Source organism: Mauremys mutica, chromosome 3 (genome assembly GCF_020497125.1).
Source record: "Mauremys mutica isolate MM-2020 ecotype Southern chromosome 3, ASM2049712v1, whole genome shotgun sequence".
NCBI lineage: Eukaryota > Metazoa > Chordata > Testudines > Geoemydidae > Mauremys > Mauremys mutica.
The window spans coordinates 103,819,226-103,840,514 of NC_059074.1; the positions used below are offsets into that span (position 1 = coordinate 103,819,226).

The 21,289-nt window shown below is 44.6% G+C and overlaps 1 protein-coding gene across 2 annotated transcripts in view; it reads left to right on the plus strand.

Annotated features, from left to right (window-relative positions):
• The window catches only part of PDE7B (phosphodiesterase 7B), a 266,850-nt gene that overhangs the window by 227,352 nt on the left and 18,209 nt on the right, over positions 1 to 21,289 (plus strand). For both annotated transcript variants that reach the window (XM_045009804.1, XM_045009803.1), the window contains 5 exons: positions 146 to 209; positions 2,764 to 2,859; positions 4,945 to 5,045; positions 7,307 to 7,438; positions 20,599 to 20,690. In XM_045009804.1, coding sequence (XP_044865739.1) covers positions 146 to 209; positions 2,764 to 2,859; positions 4,945 to 5,045; positions 7,307 to 7,438; positions 20,599 to 20,690 — 485 coding nt within the window. The remainder of the gene's footprint in view (positions 1 to 145; positions 210 to 2,763; positions 2,860 to 4,944; positions 5,046 to 7,306; positions 7,439 to 20,598; positions 20,691 to 21,289) is intronic.

Genomic DNA, 21,289 nt, shown 5'->3' on the forward strand with positions numbered 1-21,289 from the left:
AAATGCATCTGTATAGCTCTCATGAGGAGAATTTTGAAGCTGCAGCAACTACACCTATCATTACTTAATGTACAGTTATAATTATTTAAATCTGCTTCACAGTCTGACATAACAGTCATTTTGCTTTTCATATTTGCATTTTCAGCACATGCTATCCAAAGTGGGAATGTGGGATTTTGACATTTTCTTGTTTGACCGTTTGACAAATGGTAAGTCATAAAAAAGTAACAACAAAAAACCCTAAATCTTTTTTGTCATATGATCCCTCTCATACAGTTATTCTAGGAATTCCTAATTATTTTGCTAGACTTTTCCTGTTCGGACGTTTAAATGGGAATTGTAGGGTGCTTGGCTCCTTACAAGATCACACCATTAAACATTTTCAGAACGTTCACAATTGTGTTATATTTAAATGTATCCCATATCTATAAATTTAATTTTTTTTATTTGTCATGGCCACCTTTTATTTATGTATTGTAAATTGATAATTACTTACATTTAAATGGCACGTTCCACTGGGAAAAATCCACAAGTGCTTTAAAAAATGTGTTCATTTCAGACCAGTAATATGTGCTGGTCCTATACCACCCAGCTACACTCAGGTGATCCTCTCATAATCAGCCACACAGACTTCAGGGCCAGACTCCATCAGCCATTATTTTGTTATTATAAAATTGTTTGGGTCTGAATTATGCTTTATTTATATTATTTGTTGGGCTAGGATATTAATTCTTCTCTCATTCAATAATGCCATAATTATGAATTGCCAGTAAAATGTACATGTGTGTATTAAAGTCTGTATTTGATTCTGTACACACAACCACACACAAATCTAGACAATGAAGTAGCATGAATCAGTTAAGAGTAGAGGAAGGATTCAGAGCCTGGGGCGGGGAGTGGGGTCATGACCACCCTATCCCTTCCACACTGCTAAATGGGAGGGGCTTCCCTAATAGATCCCAAGTAGATTGGCAGTAGAGGCAGAGCTGAAGTATGGGAAAGGTTGGGATTCACTGGTTTAGAGGATTACTTATTAGCCCTCTGATTGGCAGTAGAAATTATGAGGGGTGTAAATGACAAAGAAAGCAAAAATGTAATCCTGCTGACTTGCTGAAATTACATCGAATATACTGCACTATCTTCCTGTGCTACCATCTTACAGCACTATAGCTGAAGAATCAAAAAAATGCCTTTCTATCCTTTTACCTAAAAACTGTTTCCTCTTCAGACATTCATTATCCTTCAATCCTGAATCACCCTTTCCTTATATCATTGTACTTTTGTATAATTTAAATTTTCTTTCAGTTCCATGAACATTGCAAATGGATTATTATAGAATTACACATCCTCTTCCTAAATAGCTTGTCAATATGAATACCAATGTAGGGCTCAATTTTGCCATTATTACCTGTACTGAACTCTGACTGAAGTTAGTGTGAATTTATGGAGGGATTGAATCCTTGCTAAATTGAAACTCATTTTCTGCTGCATACGACTGCATTGTTACTGCCAGATCCAATTACAGCCATGTGCTGAACTGGATGCATGGATTATTCATATGTTTGTACATTCATTTAGGAAATAAAAAAGTTCGACTAATTGCAAACTGTTGACTTCTCAGTAATTTGTTTGGCTCTTAATGCCAATTAGCTTTGGCCATGTACTGAAGTAATTGAGATGAACTGACACTATAGTTGGGGCTTCTGATTTTAGGTTTTAACTGATAAATACTAATAAAACACTAATAAAAAATGAAATTTATGTTTATCAAATAAGCACTGGGAAAACACCAGAAATGATTACTAAGTAAATATTGATTTCACTCCTTTTCCTGTGCAGTTTGTTTATATAGGCTCCTTGGCTTGTGTCTAAGGGCTTGTCTACACAGAACTGTAAAGTGGATTTAGAGATGTGATTTCTAAAGCACACTAACATGTTGTGCATTAATTGGCTGTGTAAACCCTGCTGATGTGCACTAAAGGTTCCCCGGTGTGCTTTAATATAGCTTTAATGTAGTGCTGTTTGAAACAGTGCTACATGTATATACAAAGAGAAAGCCCCGAAAAATCCTGATTTGTATAGAACACAAAAGTAGCGAAACTAAATGCTGAAAAATGAAATGAATAAACCCTGAGAAATAGAAGCCCTAAATATAGTTCACGGGGGACATTGTGCTAAGTTCAAGTGCTAAAACCATCAACTTCATCTTCTGCATAGACTCCTGCAGTGGCCCTTGTTGTGAAGTTCACAGTTGTGCTCATACTGAAAGTTTTCCTTCTTAGTGGGTCTCTCCTGGGCATTGCTTTGTGAATTCAGTACATGTATAATGCAGAAATAGGAAAATGATTTCCAGTACAGTATAAACTACACACAAGAAAGAATATCTCAAAGGTGAATTCCACTGACATTGTCCATACAGGACAGAGTTCTGATCCTGCAAATACATTGTGATGAATAACTTTACTCCCATGCACAAAGTTACTTATATGCATAAATTAGGGTTGCCAACCCTCCAGCATTGTCCTGGAGTCTCCGAGAATTAAAGATTAATCTTTAATTAAAAAATTATGTCATGTGATGAAACCTCCAGGAATATGTCCAACCAAAATTGACAACCCTGGCATAAGTGTTGGAAGGAGCAGCGCTCATGAGATTGAATCAGTTCAAACCATTAGAAAATAAGCAAGATCTTATTTGTGCATGCTTGTCACTGCGTTATTTATCCGCTGTTAAAAGAAGCTAACAAGTGTTCTATATTTTCAGGAAACAGCCTGGTAACATTGCTGTGCCACCTCTTCAATGTGCATGGGCTTATTCACCATTTCCAGTTAGACATGGTTACATTACATAGGTTTTTAGGTAAGTCCTTTCTTCAGCTCTGTCATCAAAGGCATTTTACAGCTTAGGTAGGACACAAACATGGCTCTGTCTTGCTTCAATTATATTTTATAATATTGCTGACATTTGCAAGAATATATATATAGAAATGTCAGCAATATTATATATATATATATTCTTGCAAATGTTAGCAATTGAACATTTCTGTAAAATACACTAACATACTTTTACAAGAAATAAAGACTCAGACCAGCTGAAGTCAATGGTGAGACTTCAGTGAACTCTGGATTGGTCTCTAAACCAGTCTTTCATCAGCTCAGATAAAGCTGAACTGCTGATTTTTTTAAAAAATCAACCACCTTATACTGAGCCACACACAGACTGTGTAGGCCCACACAGACAGAACCCCACACACACTGTAAAATCAATCCAAATACATTTCGGTGGAAATGGAACTGTAGTGCAGTGTTGTTGTTTTAGTGATTTATAGAGCAGCTAAGAGCCTGTTTACAAAATTTAACAAATTATATCAAGCTGTCTACACTGGATAGCACTGATGAAAGCCACTGCTGCTGCCGCCACTGCCAACAGAAATATTAGCCCCCATGTTGTCAGGGCACCAAAGAAAGAAAGAAAGCCAAAGACAAGTAAATCCATGCATCGTGTCCTGTCAGAGAGTTTCAACGTGAGAAAGCACAGCTGCCACTCCTGGAAAGTGCAAAACTCTGCAACGGTCAGGAGGGTACCCCAAACACCAGAGTACTTTGACCTATTTTAACTGCCATGACTGACTGTACAGGGTAAGAAGCAGCCGCACAGATCACTCAATCCGAAATTATACAAGGCTTAAAGAATTATCATCAACTCCTTCAAATGATGTATATATTTGATATATAGACATACAGTGCTAGCTGTAAAAAAACCCTAATGAAATAGTATATGCACATATACACACCAATAATTGTCTCTAGCAATTTATATAAAAGACCAAAAACAATAATTACAACTAAAGCCCTATGCCAGCAGGAATTATCAGTGAGTGATTTTCTCTTTTGTGTCACATGCACATACTCAATTCTTAGCCTCACATGAGGTGTCTCTGTCCCAATCAGTACAATACACATTCCATCCTTCTGGCAATTAATAGCTAGGGAAGTCCCATGCTAGAGATTTCCTTGTCTCTCCTGATACATTTTAGAGACCCAGGTTGCCAGGAAAGCTATTCAATAGCATTGAGTCAATGCCACTGGAATTTTGCTTCTGAACCCTCTTCCCCACTTAACAGGACATTGTCCTCAGAGAGAAGGGTGATTTGGACAATGTTATAATACAGCCTTTGCAAATACAAGGTCAATGTCATTTTGCCCTAGGATGGCACAGTGGATTGCCTGGTGTTGAAATATGCTACCACATGGCACAACCAAATTTCAGGAGCAAACCTCAGTGATTTCTTGTGTCAACAGGAGCTGAGAGAAGATTGTAAAGTCAGATCTCAATCTTCCAGGTGGAAAGTTAGCAATTCCAGGACTAGAAACTAAAACAAGAGGGACTTGGATTTTAAAATGCAAGGATAGAGATGACTAAAAATATTCCAGGAATTTCCACTTAGATTACCAAAGTACTGTATTTCTGAGGCCCTGCCTAAAAGACATGAGCACACCTTTGTCCATGGATAATCAATCAAGTAACAAGCCCCTCCCTCCCACTCCCCCCAACTGACCCCACCTCCCACCTGTGCTGTGGAATAGGTACTGCCTTAATGACATACTACTCACCTATGACAGCAGCCTCAAATAATTACACTCTAGTATGTATAACTTTGCCTCCCTTGCTCCCAGCCTTATTTTACTTCTAAATGAGAGCCTTCACTAAGGCAAGAAAAGTTTGATTTATGAACTAGGGCCAGAATCCTCTAGGGCCTCACAAATCCTTTCAAGCAATTTTTTCCTCCAAAGGCATCTTAGTAAGAGTGCCAAGCCATGCAAGATGTAGACATTTGAAGAAAATACCCAGGGCCCTGAGCATAACCCCAACTCTTGTTTTAACCCCAGTTTCCAAGAATGAACATGGTGTTGGGACAAATCTTTTCCCTGTTTTGCTTTCTAGTTATGGTTCAAGAAGATTATCACAGCCAAAACCCATACCACAATGCTGTCCACGCTGCTGACGTCACTCAAGCTATGCACTGCTATCTAAAGGAGCCCAAGGTAATAGCAAATGAAAACAATAGGACTTTGCACTGACAGAGCTTGAGTTTCAAATCATTATACCAAGATGGATAAAATAGCTATTTTGGAGATGGGGAAAATAGTTAAGCCACTTAAATTCACCATGACTCAAGCTTACACAGCTACTCAGTAGCAAAATCAGAAACAGAGTCCAGTGGCCTGATTCTGATCTCACTTGAATTGGCGTAAACAAAGGGCAGTTCTGTTGAAGTCAATGGAGTGTTACCCAGGTATAAGTGAGAGTGGAATCAGGCCCTATGTTTCATGAGTCACAGTCCTCTAGACTAACCACAAGACCATGCTGCCTCTAAATGCACAGGGTAACTGACATCTGGAGTCTGCTGCAAGGCACATTTGTTTCTCATTGCAGGGCACCTTATTCAAATCAGAACTAATATTCATATTAGTAATAAATAACTGGCACTCAGCAGCAGAAAGGCTTGGGGGCTTGTTCCAAATCCTAACGAGAATGATCTTCCACTCTGCTTCTAAATGACATGAAAGGTATTTCAGAAAGGATTGTGGCCAACATTTTCAAATGTGTGTGTGTGAAGTTAGACAGCTAAATCAGGTATGTTATTTACGTGTCTGAATCTGGACTGAGATGCCTAACATTAAGCAGACAACTTTGAAAATGTTGGCCTTCATACACTGATAATATAGTGTGCTTTACTAGTAGTGTAATATACCACTAACATTTTCAAGTAGTTCCTGATGTCAGAGTTGATCTTATATGATAGGTTAGACTGGTAGTTTTACCCGTAGTTTCTAAACTGGATCTTTGAAACTAAATATCAGTATTTTTGTAGAAGCTACCCTGGTTTTTTTAGCCTGTTAATTGCTCATACTAACATAAAAACTATTATGGTAATAATGAGCCAGCCTATAGCCAGTGGTGCAAGTAGATTTTAACTCTTACCAATACAGCGACTCATGGGAGGGACACAGAGGGGGGCACCAGCTAAAGGGGGAGCATATGATCCCCCATGTGACTCCTCCCCACCCCGCTCCCAACCCCGGGGGCCCCTGTGCTCTCCCCATCCCCTCCCTATCCCAAGGGGGGCTCTGTCCTCCCCCAGCACTGGCTCCCCCTGGCATTCGGCTGCTCTTCCTGGCAACCAGGCCCTGGAGCCACTCCCGGAGGCTGCCCGGTGCAGCACAGCAGCTGGCTGGGAGAGTGCCTGGCTCTCCCAGGCAGCTGCTGTGCTGTACCAGGCAGAGTCCCAGGCAGCGTGGCTGGAAAAGGAGACGCTCTGGACTTCTGGCTCTGGCCCCACCCCTTCATCTCTCCGCCTGGGCCAGCAGGGGCACTTGAGTCTGGGGAGGGTGGTTCAATCCAGTGGTTCTCAAACTGGGGGTCGGGACCCCTCAGGGGGTCACAAGGTTATTACATGGGGGGGGGGCATGAGCTGTCAGCTTCCACCCCAAACCCTGCTTTGCCTCCAGCATTTATAATGGTGTTAAATATATTAAAAAATGTTTGTAATTTATAAGGGGGGTGGGACTCGGAGGCTTGCTATGTGAAAGGGGTCGCCAGTCCAGAAGTTTGAGAACCACTGCACCAGTCGCTGGCCTGACCCCAGCCCCCCTCACAAAAGATGTTCTGTGACTAGAGCCCTGCGCGGATACAAATTTATACCCATGGATGCAGATAGAAATCAGTATCCACTGAACCACAGGGCTCTCCCAGGAGCTGCAGCAGCAAAAGGAGAAGAATGTGGGCCCACCGGGCAGCCTCATGCCGGCAGCACAGCTGAACTGTCCTCCGGCAGGGCTGTACAGACCCCAGACAGGAGACACAGCTGCATGGAAGGGCTGGGGCCAGTAAACAGCCAGGCCTGGGGAGCTGCTGGCATGGGGATGCCCGGCAGCCCCATGTTCGGCTCCTTTCACCGCTGCCATTCCCAGGAGAGCCCTGCGGTGTTCAGCTGATACTGAATGTGTCTTTCCGGTCCGGCATATCGGCAATAAATATCTTAATGGTATGGCGTACCTGACTGTACCCGCTTACTTGAACCACTGCATTATAGCCTGATAGTTTTGACAGATTCAAACTGCAATGACCTCAAAAGTGCCATACCTGTGGATGGCTGTGTATAAATAGTTATCTCGGATGATAGCATTGTAAATGGAACTATAAAACCAAACAATTACATGATGTAGCAGTTGCTTTGATTTTCTTGGTAAAAGAATTGTTTGCCTGTTTGTGCTAATGTTGTGGTCAATTTTGTGTGGTCCAGCTTGCCAACTTCCTCACCCCTCTGGACATTATGCTTGGACTGCTAGCTGCTGCAGCTCACGATGTAGACCATCCAGGGGTCAACCAACCATTTTTGATCAAAACCAACCACCACCTTGCCAGCTTATACCAGGTGAGACGGTGCTTGCAGGGCTGGGGAGGATGAAGGTGGGTTTAGGGCATTGCTGCAATGCATTTTCAGGTTGAGGCTATGGTTTCAAATCTAGCTGAGTTACAGTTGTTACGAGTTTGGCAATTTCAACATAAATCCTCGGTACACATTTGTTTGCATTGCAAAACTACCATTGCAACTGAGCAATAGGACGCAAATTCCACTACCTGTTCAGGACAGTGTTAGCACTGAAAAGGCAGCAAGGCTGGGAATATTTCTAGAGTGGGTGGGCTGGGGTAAGATTGTGTAGATTTGTGGCTTACAATCAACAGTCTTCTCAAAATTCCTTCCCAACCCCACATATGGTGACCAGTTAGACCCTGAGCATGTGAGCAAGAACCAGCCAGCCAAGCACTTGAGAGAGAGAATGCTCAGTGCCACCTCAGAGCCCTGGCCCACCCCTTCCAATGTCCCATCTCCAGCCATGGCCATCTCTTCAGAGGAAGGAGATCAAAACCAAACAAACCCAGAATACGGGGGGAGGGGGGAGAGGAGTGGGAGAGAGAGAATCCTTCTTGACCCTTGCAGGAGACCAGGTGAAGCCCTGAAGCATGAGATTTTGGTAACATAAAATATAAACCAGAAGGGACCCCCGGGGCTGCTGAGCACTGCCTCCCAACACCACAGGCAACATTGTCATACAATCCTACTCATAAATGTGTCCAGCTCTCTCTTAAAACTAATTAAGTTGTAACTCCATATTATTTATGTGCATATATATCTATGTATATAATATATCAATATATACAATATATAATATATCCATATTATTCATGCACATATAAATCCATGTATGTCTACATGTGCATTTATATGTCAGCTTTGGCTACTGTATTTAACTTCTTAGAAGCAGCAAGCCTGTGTACCCTGTAGTCAGCTGCAGCAGCATGTGGCATTGGAAAATCCTGACTCCCAGCAGGCATAAGTGGAGTTAGGGTCAGGGAACTGGCTTTGGGGCTTTTCACGTCCAAGAAATACAAAAATGTGTGCACTGACCATGATCCCTGGCATTCAAAACTCAGACAGTGAACTTGGACCTGTCAAAAAAAAAAATCTGGTGTATTAGTGATTGATAGAATTCTTTAAACCTTATGCATTTTAGAACAATGAGGAGAGGGGTTGCGAAAGGCCATGTGCCTTTCTGAATACACTAAGCATGATACAGCACAGTCCCGATTTAATAATTTGCTGAGTACTTAAAAAGAGAAAGATTCTCTCTTCCTCCCCACCACCATACCCCTCATCCACCCCTCCCCCACGCCTACCCGTACCCCCACAGACACTTGTGGTTTTACAGATAAGATGGTGATTATGTAGGAGTTCAACTGTCCTTCTACCCTGAGATAAAGGAACAGACAGGGCCATGTGAGCCAAGGCCAGGATAGAGCGATGCTCACATAGCTATGACTTTGTGACAGGCTTAACTTGATGAATCAGATTATGACAAGTTATACCCAAACAGCAACCACAGCTAGGTTCTGCCTACATTATTTTGCTCCTGGCTCCTCTAAATGTCAGGGCAATTGGATTGGAGGGAGGAGGAGGGGAGCCAAATGGCTGTGGAAGGCAGGGTTAGGATCCATGGAAAGAGAAATGTGGGAGAGTCATCTCATACAAACCCTGAGTTCTGACAACAGAAAATAGAATCTTAGAATCATAGAATCTCAGGGTTGGAAGGGACCTCAGGAGGTCATCTAGTCCAACCCCCTGCTCAAAGCAGGACCAACACCAACTAAATCATGTCAAGCCGGACCTTAAAAACCTCTAAGGATGGAGATTCCACCACCTCCCTAGGTAACTTTTTTCTTTCAATAGTCTATTTAATGTCCAGTCTTCCTCACTTCCTGTTAGGTTTTGATTTACCTCTGCACTACTGGGTTCCAGCCAGAAATAGGAACCTTCTCACAGAAAAGCCCATTCTCATGTCATTCGTAGCCCAGCTTTGTGGTTTTGAGAGATGTGGGTAGCTCAGAGAAGCACCCAGATTTGGGGGATTTATTTACATCACTGAATCTTCTGAGGTTTGATCATCAGAAACATCAATGGCCTTCTCATGTATGTATAAATATCTCCTGTCTGTGTGTTCCATTCTATGCATCCGAAGAAGTGAGCTGTAGCTCACGAAAGCTCATGCTAAAATAAATTTGTTAGTCTTTAAGGTGCCACAAGTACTCCTGTTCTTTTTGCGGATACAGACTAACACGGCTGCTACTCTGAAACTTCTCATGACAGCCACTACCCCCTTTGAGAACATTCTCTTCCACTTCTTTTGTGACTGTCTAAGGAACAGTATAATTTTGGCCCCTAGTAATCTCATTATGATGGGCTACCCAGTATGGGAACTGTAACAATCCGTACCTTGGGTTTTAGGCCCTAAACATAATGAAAGCTTCCTACAGCCAGCCATATATATATATCTGTGTCACATAGGGGTTCAAATAAAGGATTAAGCTTCCTCTAGATCATGAGTTAATTGTTAAGAAACACACCAGTTTGCAATTCACACTAACCCACCACCTCCTAGTCCGCTCCCCAGCGGCGGCTCCAGGCACCAGTGCTCCAAGTGCGTTCCTGGGGCTGCAAGCTGTGGGGGGTGCCCTGCCAGTCCCTGTGAGGGTGGCAGTCAGGCAACCTTTGGCAGCGTTTCTGCGGGAGCTCTGCCGGTCCCACGGATTCAGCAGCAATTTGGCGGCGGGTATGCCAAAGCTGCAGGACTGGCGGACCTCCCACAGATGAGCCACTGAATCTGTGGGACCGGGGACCTCCTGCAAGCACGCCGCCAAAGGCAGCCTGCCAGCCGTGCTTGGGGCAGCAAAAAAGCTAGAGCCGCCCCTGCCGCTCTCTGTTTGGTTTATATCCCCACAGGCTAAGGCAATCTGATACCTGTTGGCAATTAGCCTTAATAAGTCAGCAGAGGGGTCCTTGGTGGAAAGCTGACAATTCTAATTGTTAGCAGCAGCTGTATGGTTTCTAGCTGCTCGCACTTAATGCTAGAGATGTATGGCTTCGTGCTCAGCTGTTGCTTGTTAACCTGATCTTTCTTTAGTTGTCCAGAGTGAATTTAAAATATGGGGGAGGGAAGGGGTGAAGAGAGAGACTGAGAGCTTTAATTCAGTCTTGCTGTATAATATTAGACCATGATGGACAGTGGGTGAAGCTTCCCCTAGGGGAGGCTAACTCTGCCTCTTCCACCTGTGGCCCCTCCCCCACTCTGCCCCAGGGCCCACCTCTCCCCGGCTTGGCTCCCTCCCCACTCGGACCCCCTGCCACCGCTCTCACCATGTCCCTCCTCTCCTCTCCCCTCCCCCACAAGCCCCTCCCCCTCTCACTGTGTCCCTCCTCTCCTCCACCCCCTTTCCCCATGAGGTCCCCTCCACCCCATCCACAGTCTCTCCTCCCCTCCACCCCTCTCCCCCATGGGGGCGGGGGGTGAGGAGGGAGGTGGCAGGCAGCAGTCAGGGGGAGGTCTCATGGGGAGGGGGGTGGAGGAGAAGAGGGATGTGGCGAGCAGCAGGGACCTGTGGAGAAGGGGGCTGGAGTGGAGGACAGGAGGGACTCACCAGGCAGCGGCAGATGGGCAGTGGGGGCCTCTGGGAAGGGGCAGAGCAGTAAGCAGAAGAGGCAGAGTGCAGGCAGGTCCACCATTGCCCAGGCATCCAGCAGCCTTCCCTGGCCTATTATACCTGCTGCCCATGCATGAGCAGAAATTTACAGAACTGAAAACACTCAAACTTTTTATGCTTCTAGTAGGAACTCATCTTGCACTTCTATAGCAGCTTTCCTCAGAGTATCTCAGAGTACTTTCCAACATTAATTAGTCAAACCCCATCTCTTTCCCTGAATATACAGAAACATCTCACAGTTTTAGTAAAACAAAAAAAGAGCTGTGATAGGAAGAATGAATTAGAACAATAAATTCAGAAAATGTGAAAGAAATAAGAAAGAAAAATAGATAATGTGAGCATCTAGCTGGACCTGTTTTCCCATATATTTCCCTCTCTCCTCTCAGATCTGCAGTAACATGATCTACCCAACTTTCTTCTTTCCACTTTAGTTACTAGGTACTAATAAATGGTGTGTCAAAGAAACAGTATAATAGAACTTGGAGAATGCAATAAGCATTTGTCATGGATGTCTCCTCAGCAACAGGACTTCTTGATAATAAGATAGTTCTGAGAAGAATTGTTATAGTTTATACTGTCACCATCCACCATCTTACAATAGGTCTGTATCTATTGAGGGCAGATTGGAGGCATCTTGATGTCACGTACATTATTTTAAAATTTATATTGTGGCAGTGCCTAGTCAGGACTCCATGTGCTAGGCACTGTCCAAACACATACTAAGATACAGTGCCTGCCTCAATGAGCTAACACACTATTTGTTGTATGATTCTGCAGGCACATCAGACTTTGGTCACTTATTCCAGTTTATATATTTCCGCCTAACTAAAAATCATAAGTAACAAGGACAGATTGAAAGAAAATATGAATTATAGGAGGAGCTGGTAGCGATATTGATAATTAAAGGTTGCCTGACCTTTTCCATTATAAGACCCTGTTTTCAATAGCTTATAACTTTGGTTGGACTGAAATTTTCCATGTCTGTCTCAGAATAATTTTTTTTAATTCTTATTTTTTACTTAAAGTTTCAGCTAAAACAGTTCAGCCATTTCTCAGAGTGAGATTGAAGAAAAATACATTGCTTTGCCCTTTATAAAAAAAATTACAACCATTTGATAGAGAAGTTCTAGTGCCTTTATGCTTTGCAGCAATGACTTGAAATTTGGCAGGGTGTTGCTGGGGGCCTCAACGCCTCATCTTTAAGTTGCAGATTATATCACCCCCTCATTTCACAGGGATGTTGTGAAGATAAATTCATTAATATTTATGAAGCATTTGGATACTTGAGTGATGAGCACCATAGAAGAGCCCATGAGGAAATTAATAATTCTACCTTCAGAGCAGGGTGTGAATAGTGTGCAATAAATAAGGCCTATGGCCACACATTGAACAATGAGAAAATAGCTGCTCAGTAAGTAAGCACCATCTGTTCTGTGCACTGAAAATTAGTAAGTGATCGTGCCATTAAAGACTGTATCATAATGCATAAGCGCAAGAGGGTACAATTTAGGTTTCATAGGCTTTATGGTCCCTTCTCCTCCTCCATCCTCACCACACTCTCTCTCATGATCCCTCCTCCATATAGTCCCTCATGGTCCCACCACTTAGTCCATGCAATCGCTTGTGGTCCTTCCTCCTCATCTGCACAATCCCTCATGAGGTTTCTTCTTCCTCCACCATGCAATCCTTCATGGACTCTCCTGTGCTGCCCGATCACTCACGGTCCCTCCTCCTCCTCTTCCTTCATGCAATCTCTCATGGGCCCACCTTGTCCTCTTCATCTAATGGTCTAGACAGTATTTGGTCCTGCCATGAGGGCAGGGGACTGGACTTGATGACCTCTCGAGGTCCCTTCCAGTCCTAGAGTCTATGAATCCCTCATGGTCCCGTCTCCTTCTCCATGTGATCCTTTGTGGTCTGACCTCCTTCTCTTCTGTACAACCCCTTGTGATCCTTCCTCTTCCGTGTGATTCCTCGTGGTCCCTCTTCCACTACCTCACAATCCCTCATGGTCTCTCCTTCTCCACACAGGCCTTCATGCGCCCGTCTCTTTCTCCTCCATACAATCCTTTGTCCTCCCGCCTCCTCTATTTGCATGTGATCCCTTGTGGTCCCCTTCCACTATACAATCCCTTGTGGTCCCATCTCTTCCTCTTCCACATGATTCCTGTGGTCCCACCCTCCTCCATGCACTTTCTTGTGGTCCATCCTTCTTCTCTCTAGGTGATCATGGTTCTTCCTCCCTGCAGTCCTTTGTGGCACCTCCCTTTAGTCTTCTCCCTTGTCACTTTTCTCTTTGTGATCCCTCTCTTATCGCTCCCATACCTGCCCCTACAGAAACCAGAGCAGTTCCTTAATGAACTGACACCAGCCCTTCCCAAGCTCACGCCTGGAGCAAGTGGGCAGGACCTGCTGACGTCACAGCATTGTTGCATTATCTCATCGAATTAGGGTGGCTTCTCATGCATCCCTAGAATACCAGACAGTCCAGTACTTCCAAAAATGGCATGGGCCTGCCCCAGCCTGCATGACCGTGCCCTCACGGGTGTGACCTTGAACACACGGAGGATGCTATTTTTAAGCGCTTGCCACCCCACCAATGTGACCTCACGAGTAAGGCTATGATTTAGTCATGGGTATTTTTAGTAAACGTCATGAAAATGTCATGGGCAATAAATAAAAATTCACAGCCTGTGCTCTGTCCATGATTTATACTATAAATACCCCGACTAAATCTTGTGGGGGGACCTCCCGGAGAGTCACTGCTCAGCAGGGCAAGGGGCCCCAGCTGCTGGGGGCCACCAAGCAGCACCTGCTCCGGCCACCCCCTGGAGTGCTAAGGCGTGGGAGGGGGCCACGGGGCTGCTGCTCAGGCAAGGGGGGCAGTGCAGCCCAGCTGCCAGGGTCTGCCCCGGAACCGTTGCTGGGGGCTGCCAACTAGTGGCTGCTCCAGCTGCCCCGGGACCGCTGTCAGGGATCGCCAAGCTGCGGCTGCTCCAGCTGCCCCCGGGACTGGTGCTGGATTGGGGGGGGGGCGCTGTTTGGGGGGAGGAGGGGCTGCTGTTTGGGGGGGGCAACGCAGCACCAGCTGCTGGGTGCCACCCCCCGGGACCGCTGGCAGGGGCCACCGAGCAGCAGCTACTCGCCCCCGAGACAGCTGCTGCGGGGGGGGGGCCAGCGGCCACTGCTCAGTGGGGACCAGGGGTGGGGTGCTGCTTTGGGGGCAGGGGGCCGCTGTTTAAGGGAGGGCCGGGGAGGGGGGCAGTCCCCGGGGCCAGCTGCCTAGGCTGCCCGACTAGTGGCCTGTGCGGCTGGCCCCAGAGCCACTCCAGTAGCAGCCAGTGCGGCTGTCCCCGGGGCCGCCCTGGGCTCAGCCAGTCTGGCCACTGCAGTAGTCATGGAAAGTCACAGAATCCGTGACTTCCGCGACCGCCATGACAGACATGGAACTCTACTCACGAACCATGTGTGCAAGATTTAAAAACAGGCCTGTGTGGCTTAAAACCAGACAAACGACCTGCCTGCCTGGGAAGAAATGTGTCAGGCACCAGGACAGGCCCAGCTAGTCTTGAACACTGCTTGTATTTCCCATAGCACCCCTGCATCACTCAGTGCACAGGATTCAGTAAATGTTCAATATGTCTTTTTATCTTCATCATTTGGCTACACAGACAGAATTTGAACCGACTACAGAGGGTGGCCCCAGGCCTTACTTACTGCTCACTACCCAAAGCCTGCACTGAATGCAGAAATTGGGTGGCATTGTGTAATGTAGAGATGTTTTCCCTTTTCTCTCCTCTCCCAGCTGAGGGGAAAACATATCCCTCCCCACCACAGCCACAGTGTTTCGTGGTAATTATCTAACTGCAAGCCCCAGCCCCACCACTATGTTTGGGCACCAGTTGCAACGTTCCCTGCTACACAGTATGCAGTGTATATAGGTGTCTCATTAAACACTGTTAGAGTGTGTTGGGTTAGGAATATTATGGGATTAGGATTTTTGCAGCTTCAGATTATAAATCCAGGACACATTGGGCATCTTGGCTGCAATTCACCTTGGAGGGCTTGTGCAAAGACCCTCCCCATATCACTCATGTTCCAAAGAGGTTTGTGGAATTCAAGCTACACAGGGAGGTATTTACACCCTGTGTGCTGCAGAGAGCAGCAATGCATGGGCCAGGGGATCCAAAATGGCCCTATTCCCCCCCCCCCACAAGCTATGGGGAGGTGCAGGGGATGCTATTCCAGCTCATAGCATGCAGTAATAGCTGCTGGGAGCAGCACTGCAGACCTGCACCCTGCCTCTGAGCTTGGGGGGGTGGATTTTGCTCTTACCCTCCACAGTACCTCTACCTTTGTGTGCTTCAAATGAATTTCACACACTGCCACACACATCAGTAAATTAGACTGGTGCACATAGAACCTTGATGGAGGTGGCAGAAGAAGTAGACTGCATCAGGGTGCCTGCTTGGCTGGAACATGAAGCTGATATGATGGCGAGACTGGGACTTGCTGTGCAGGAAAACCAGGTATGGGAAGTCAATGAGAATGTGGAGAAGGGGCTGAGAGCCATTTGGATGGAGGTGAAGAATGAGATCAGATTAAGACTTGTCTGTAGGTCTTTTGTCTGCCTCGTTTGTTGCAGAAGTTGGAAGGTGTGTAGTGAATGAGGCAGGGGATTGCAGGAAGAGAAAGACTGGTCTCATGCTTAAAGCAGTTAAATGCTGCCCTGGGGAACTGGGTTATATCCCTGCCTCTGCCACAGAGTTCCTGTGTGGTGGTGGGCAAATCACCCAACCAAACTTTGCACAGGTGGTCACCAAGTATGTGTTCCTCATTTTCTGGGTACCCAACTTCAAACCCTGGGGTAGGTTTTACAGAAATACTGAGCACTCACAAAAGCTGTAACGGGCTATATAATCCTAAATACAGGGGAAAATCAGGTCCTAGACTTCTCAAATGAATGAAATGAATGAATACTTCTAACTTTAATCTCTCTGTACTACAGTTCCCCATCTGTAAAACAGGGATAATACCACCTACTCGTCTGACAGGCGTGTTATGGAAATAAATAAATATTCCTGAAGCAGTCAGACACTATAGTGAGGGGCACCGGAGAAAAGTTCATGACTAAATTAATAATTCTGTCTTCAGAGCAGGATTTGAGTACTGTACAGTAATTAAGGTCTAGAGTCACACATTGAACAATGAGGATAAAACAAAACATTGAATGGCTGTTCATTCATTGAAACTGTCCCTTATGTGAGTAATTTATTTATATACACTGACAGCAAAGTCAAAGGAATGAGATAAAGATGTGTAAATAAGCATCCCCAGGAGCACTGCATAAGAAATGAAGAACAGTAGCTTAAATACCAGAAACTTGAAAAAAACAAATTTTCCCTGAAATTACCAACTCATTTCTTCCATGCTTGTATGTGTGTCTTGTCCGTCCAGGTGTGATCCTTCTCACACGTCTTTGTTTTATGCTTCGGGACATGTTCCCTCCCAATGCTTTCTGTAGGAGACCGGCATGCTAGAATGCCATGGCTCCTTCCAGGAAGTGTGTGCCCTTAGAATATCAGGTCTCTAAACCATAACCACCTCTCTAGAACTATAAACAAATAGTTTCTCTCAGTTACGCTTCATCTCCATCTGACTCCTTATTTCTCACTGCCAGCTTAAAAACACACCCCAAAAGATGTCTGAATTCTCTCTTACCTAAACGACCCCAAGGGCATTGTGTTAATTCCACCATAGCCTTCCATGACTGACAGAGTCACTAGCCGGAGATCCCAGGAATTACCAGTCTGGTGCTCTCCAGGAAAGCTGACTGAAAGTCTAAGGATAAAGTAATATATTTAATATAGAGCAGCCAGCCAGAGACCTCAGCCAATAGGACCAGAAGCAGACAAAACAGGGACCTTTGGACACTCCATCTGTAACTGCAGAATGTTCTCTGACTGTCTCTGCCCTGTGCTGATTGACTGTTTGTGAGGAGGAGCTGGGAGGGTTGGAGCAATCTCTTCACTTCAGCTTCGCTCCATACCTGCCCCTTCTATGCTCTCCTCCCCTGCCCCATCCCTCCCACACTTTTCCCTTTTCTTTCTATTTAGCTGATCCCCTAACTAAACCCTCCCAAAAACCAAAAACAAACAAAATCATGGCACTAACATGTTCTTTGTTGCCATCACATTGTTCACCCTAGTTGTTTGTTTTCACCATTCCCCCATCCTGTGTCTTTCTTGTCTATTTAGACAACACTGTCTCATTGTTTCCCTGTACTCCCCAGCTGGTCTGTCTGTACCCATCTGTTGGGCTCTGGTCTTAGACAGACTGTAAACTGTTTGAGGCAGGGAATACCTTTTTTGTTCTGTGTTTGTACAGCACCTATCACAATGAGGTGCTGGCCCATGACTAGGGCTCCTGGGCATTATAAGTAATAAAGAAATAATAATAGTAATAGACAATGTTTCCAGACCGTGTCAAAATCAACCTGGCTTCTATAAGGAAAATGAGTGCCTCTATAAAGTAAAAGCTAATAGATGAAGGTAACCCAGTGGGCATCATTTAAACAGATTTTCTAAAAGCTTTTAATAAGGTACATTCTTGGAGACTCTGTGGGAAAACAGCTAAGCATGGAGCAAGGGGGAAAGTCTTATCAAGGCAGATTCCAAACTGGTTAAGCAATAGCAAAGTAATAATGGTGACTGACTGTTCCCCAGAATGGAGACAGATTAATAGTGGAGCGGTCCAGAAGTCATTACCAGCGTTATTAATAAACATATGTTACCGCGGACTAAATCTTCCAGTCTACAGCTTTGTCTACACTACACAGCTTTTAGTACTGCCATGTCGCTAAAAGTCGGGCAGCATACCTGCTGTTTGTCAGCACTTTTGCCAACAAAATACTTCCACCCCCTATGAGCGGGGTTTGCGTTGTCCACAGGAGAGTGTTCCTGCTGACAATGAGCCGTTTACACTGCCACTTGCTGCAGCAAAACTTTTGTCTTTGGCGGGGTGGGGTTTTTAAGCACCTTTGAACGATAAAAGTTTTGTCTGTCAATTGGCAGTGTAGACAAAGCCTAAGAGCCACAGAAGGCCCCCCCAATCAGAGCAAATTCAATGTGATTCTGTTGCACTGAGGAAAAGGGCATGGCACAGAGAGCCACGCAGGATGCAATGTCATCCACAGCAGCCTGCAGAAGGGACTCTAAGAGACAGTAAATCCCATCCTGGCCCCTGAAGATCTATAATAATAATAATTAATAAAATGGTCTCAGTAGAGTTCCTTTGTCACCTCTCAGCTGGATTACAGCAACACAATCTACTTGGGTATGAAGCCTTCAGCACTCAGGAAACTCCAACTAGTACAAAACACTGCAGCGCATCTGCTCAGCAACACAGGCTACCATGAGCACATCACACCTGTCCTCTGCCTTTCTCATAGAATTTCATAGGTGAAAATTCCTGCTTAGACTCAATTATTTTGGGTAGTCAAAGCTACAAGACTATAAGAGACAGTCCTGATGTATTTAAATACATTAGGCAATTGGGCAGCAAGAGAATGGATAAAATTTAATTTGGCTAAATAAACAGTAATGCACAGTGTCAAACGTAATCTGAACTTTGCATTAAAAGCCATACTCCCCAAATCCATGAGCTCCTCAGAGGAAAAAGACTTGGTAGTCATTATGGATATCTCAAGGTCTTCTAACTTCTTTGTGAAAGTCCATTGTATGCCCCTTGGTTGTTCTGTGGTCTCTCTCATTACCCAATCTACTACCGGTAAAAGGCTCCTGGGTTACACAAGAGATCCTTGTCTGACACCAGTATTAACCTCAGATGGCATACTGTAGTCAGTTTGCTGTTATGTATTATTTTGCATGTAGTATTGTCGTAGAAGCTCTGAATGATGCAAACTGTATTGATCAGGGCAATTAAACTTCAAGATATGTGGCACAAGCTGGTTGGGGGGAGAGGCTAGAGGTATGGTAAGCCCAGCAAGTGGAATGCAAAGCCCCCTGGGCTCTCACTTTTGCCTCTTTCCTACCAACTGCTCCAACTCCACCTGTGAGTGGAACCTCAATATGAAATTGACTGGCTATTTGGACAGTTTAATTTTGATTCTCAGCCTCACCTGGGAACAGAGAAAAGTGATGCTGACAAAGTATCTTGCCAATTTCACTTTGAGGATCCATTTGCAAAGGAACTGCTATTCTGTATCAGACCTATGGGCCTCATATCTTGTCTCCCACAGTAGCCAGTACCAAATATTTTAGAAGAAGGTGCAATATGAAGTAATAGGCACTAACTTGTCCACAAGGAAAGCTATTTTTCTAACCCTCAGTAATTAAAAACTAGTTCATGTCCTGAAATATGAGGGGTTATATCTCTTCCAAAACTTTTCTAGATTTGTTTTAATCTTACTTTTAGCATCTCTGGATCTGTATGCTATCCATGTGTATTTTCTCATTCTTTTTTTAAATCTACTCAGCTCTTGGCCTGAGTGATACCTTGTGACAATGAGTTCCACAGCCTAATTTGTGTCGCAAAAGAAAGTATTTCCTTTTATCAGTTCTAAATTTTGTTGCTTTTTCGTTTAATTGAACATGTGAAAGAAAAGATGTGAGGATGGTCTGAGCAGCACAAGATACTAGGAAAAAGAGTAAACTCTAAGCAGAACAGGCTAATAGGTGCAGCGTAGCATGATGGGCATAGAGAGGCAAAGATGTAAAAGAAGGAAGGAAATTGGAAGGAAAGGGAGGCATATTCTAGAATGAAAAAGAGAAACGAGATCAGGGGAGAAAGAGAAGAGAAAAGATGGAAACTGAACAAAAAAAGGAACAAAAATAGAAGGGACAGATACATCACTTATGTATCAGAGAGGTAGCTGTGTTAGTCTGGATCTGTAAAAAGCGACAAAGAGTCCTGTGGCACCTTATAGACTAACAGAAGTATTGGAGCATGAGCTTTTGTGGGTGAATACCCGCTTCGTCAGATGCATTCACCCACGAAAGCTCATGCTCCAATACGTCTGTTAGTCTATAAGGTGCCACAGGACTCTTTGTCGCTTATCACTTACGATGTTACTAAAACACTGTGAAAAATGAATTTGTTTAACGGCTCATCTGTACTATTTGTTTCTTTGCAACTATGTAATAAACAAATGGTGGTGTGAATTTTTTTAAGTGCCCTTAGTGCATGCCAAGGTCTCAAAAATAATAGTGTGTTTGAGGTACTCAGCAGTAGGAAGACCTCTGACTCCTGGCATGACCTGATTGCCTGAGGTTTGGCATACCTATAGCATTTAAGTTAGCTAGGCACTCCATGGGATTTGGGGTCTTTGGCTGCAGTATCAGGTATTGTCCACTGGTAGTGGCAGGAAACCTGATGAGATGGATCACTTATAAGGTCTGGCAAATCTTAGGCATCTCTGTTAAATGTAAGAAATCTATCTGCTGTGTCTTTTTATTTCCTTACCTCCTTCCTCCTCAGAATGTGTCTGTGTTAGAAAATCATCACTGGAGATCAACAATAGGCATGCTTCGAGAATCCAGGCTCCTTGCCCATCTACCAACGGAAATGACGTAAGTGCCACCTATGTGAAACATGCTGATAAATTCCATGGCAAACAAACCAATAGCCTAGTTCACTGCTTGATTAAAAACCATAAGCAGAGGGGCCAAAGGCTGATTGGAGGCTGAGCTAGTGTCTCACCCGCTCCTGAAGGTGATGTAAAGCACATTGGCCTGGTAGCATGGGATGCCCCTGGGCTGAGGCTTCACTAGGAATATTACCTACAAGTTTGTCACTGTTGCTAATACTTGCTCAGCTGCACCAATATTAGCATGGTTAGGAGGCCCAATGCTGAGAAGGCACCGATGGCCACCCGTTGTGGGGTGTTGTTTTTTACATCATATCAATTAAACCTGCTCAGAGTTAGTGTTAACAACGGTGGGAAACAGAAGACATGGCTAGGGTAGATATGCCCTAGGTGTCTCCCACACTACCAGAAGAATGTGCTTCATATCTGACCGTTTCTGAGCAGAGGGAGATGGCAAAGTCAGCAGAAAGAACAGAGACTGAATGTAGGCGGAGCTGACCGTAGCGTGTTGGTTTTTGCTGCAGTTGTTTGTGTGTACGTGTGCACAGTGTTGATCCTTGGGAAATGTACGGAGACAGATTT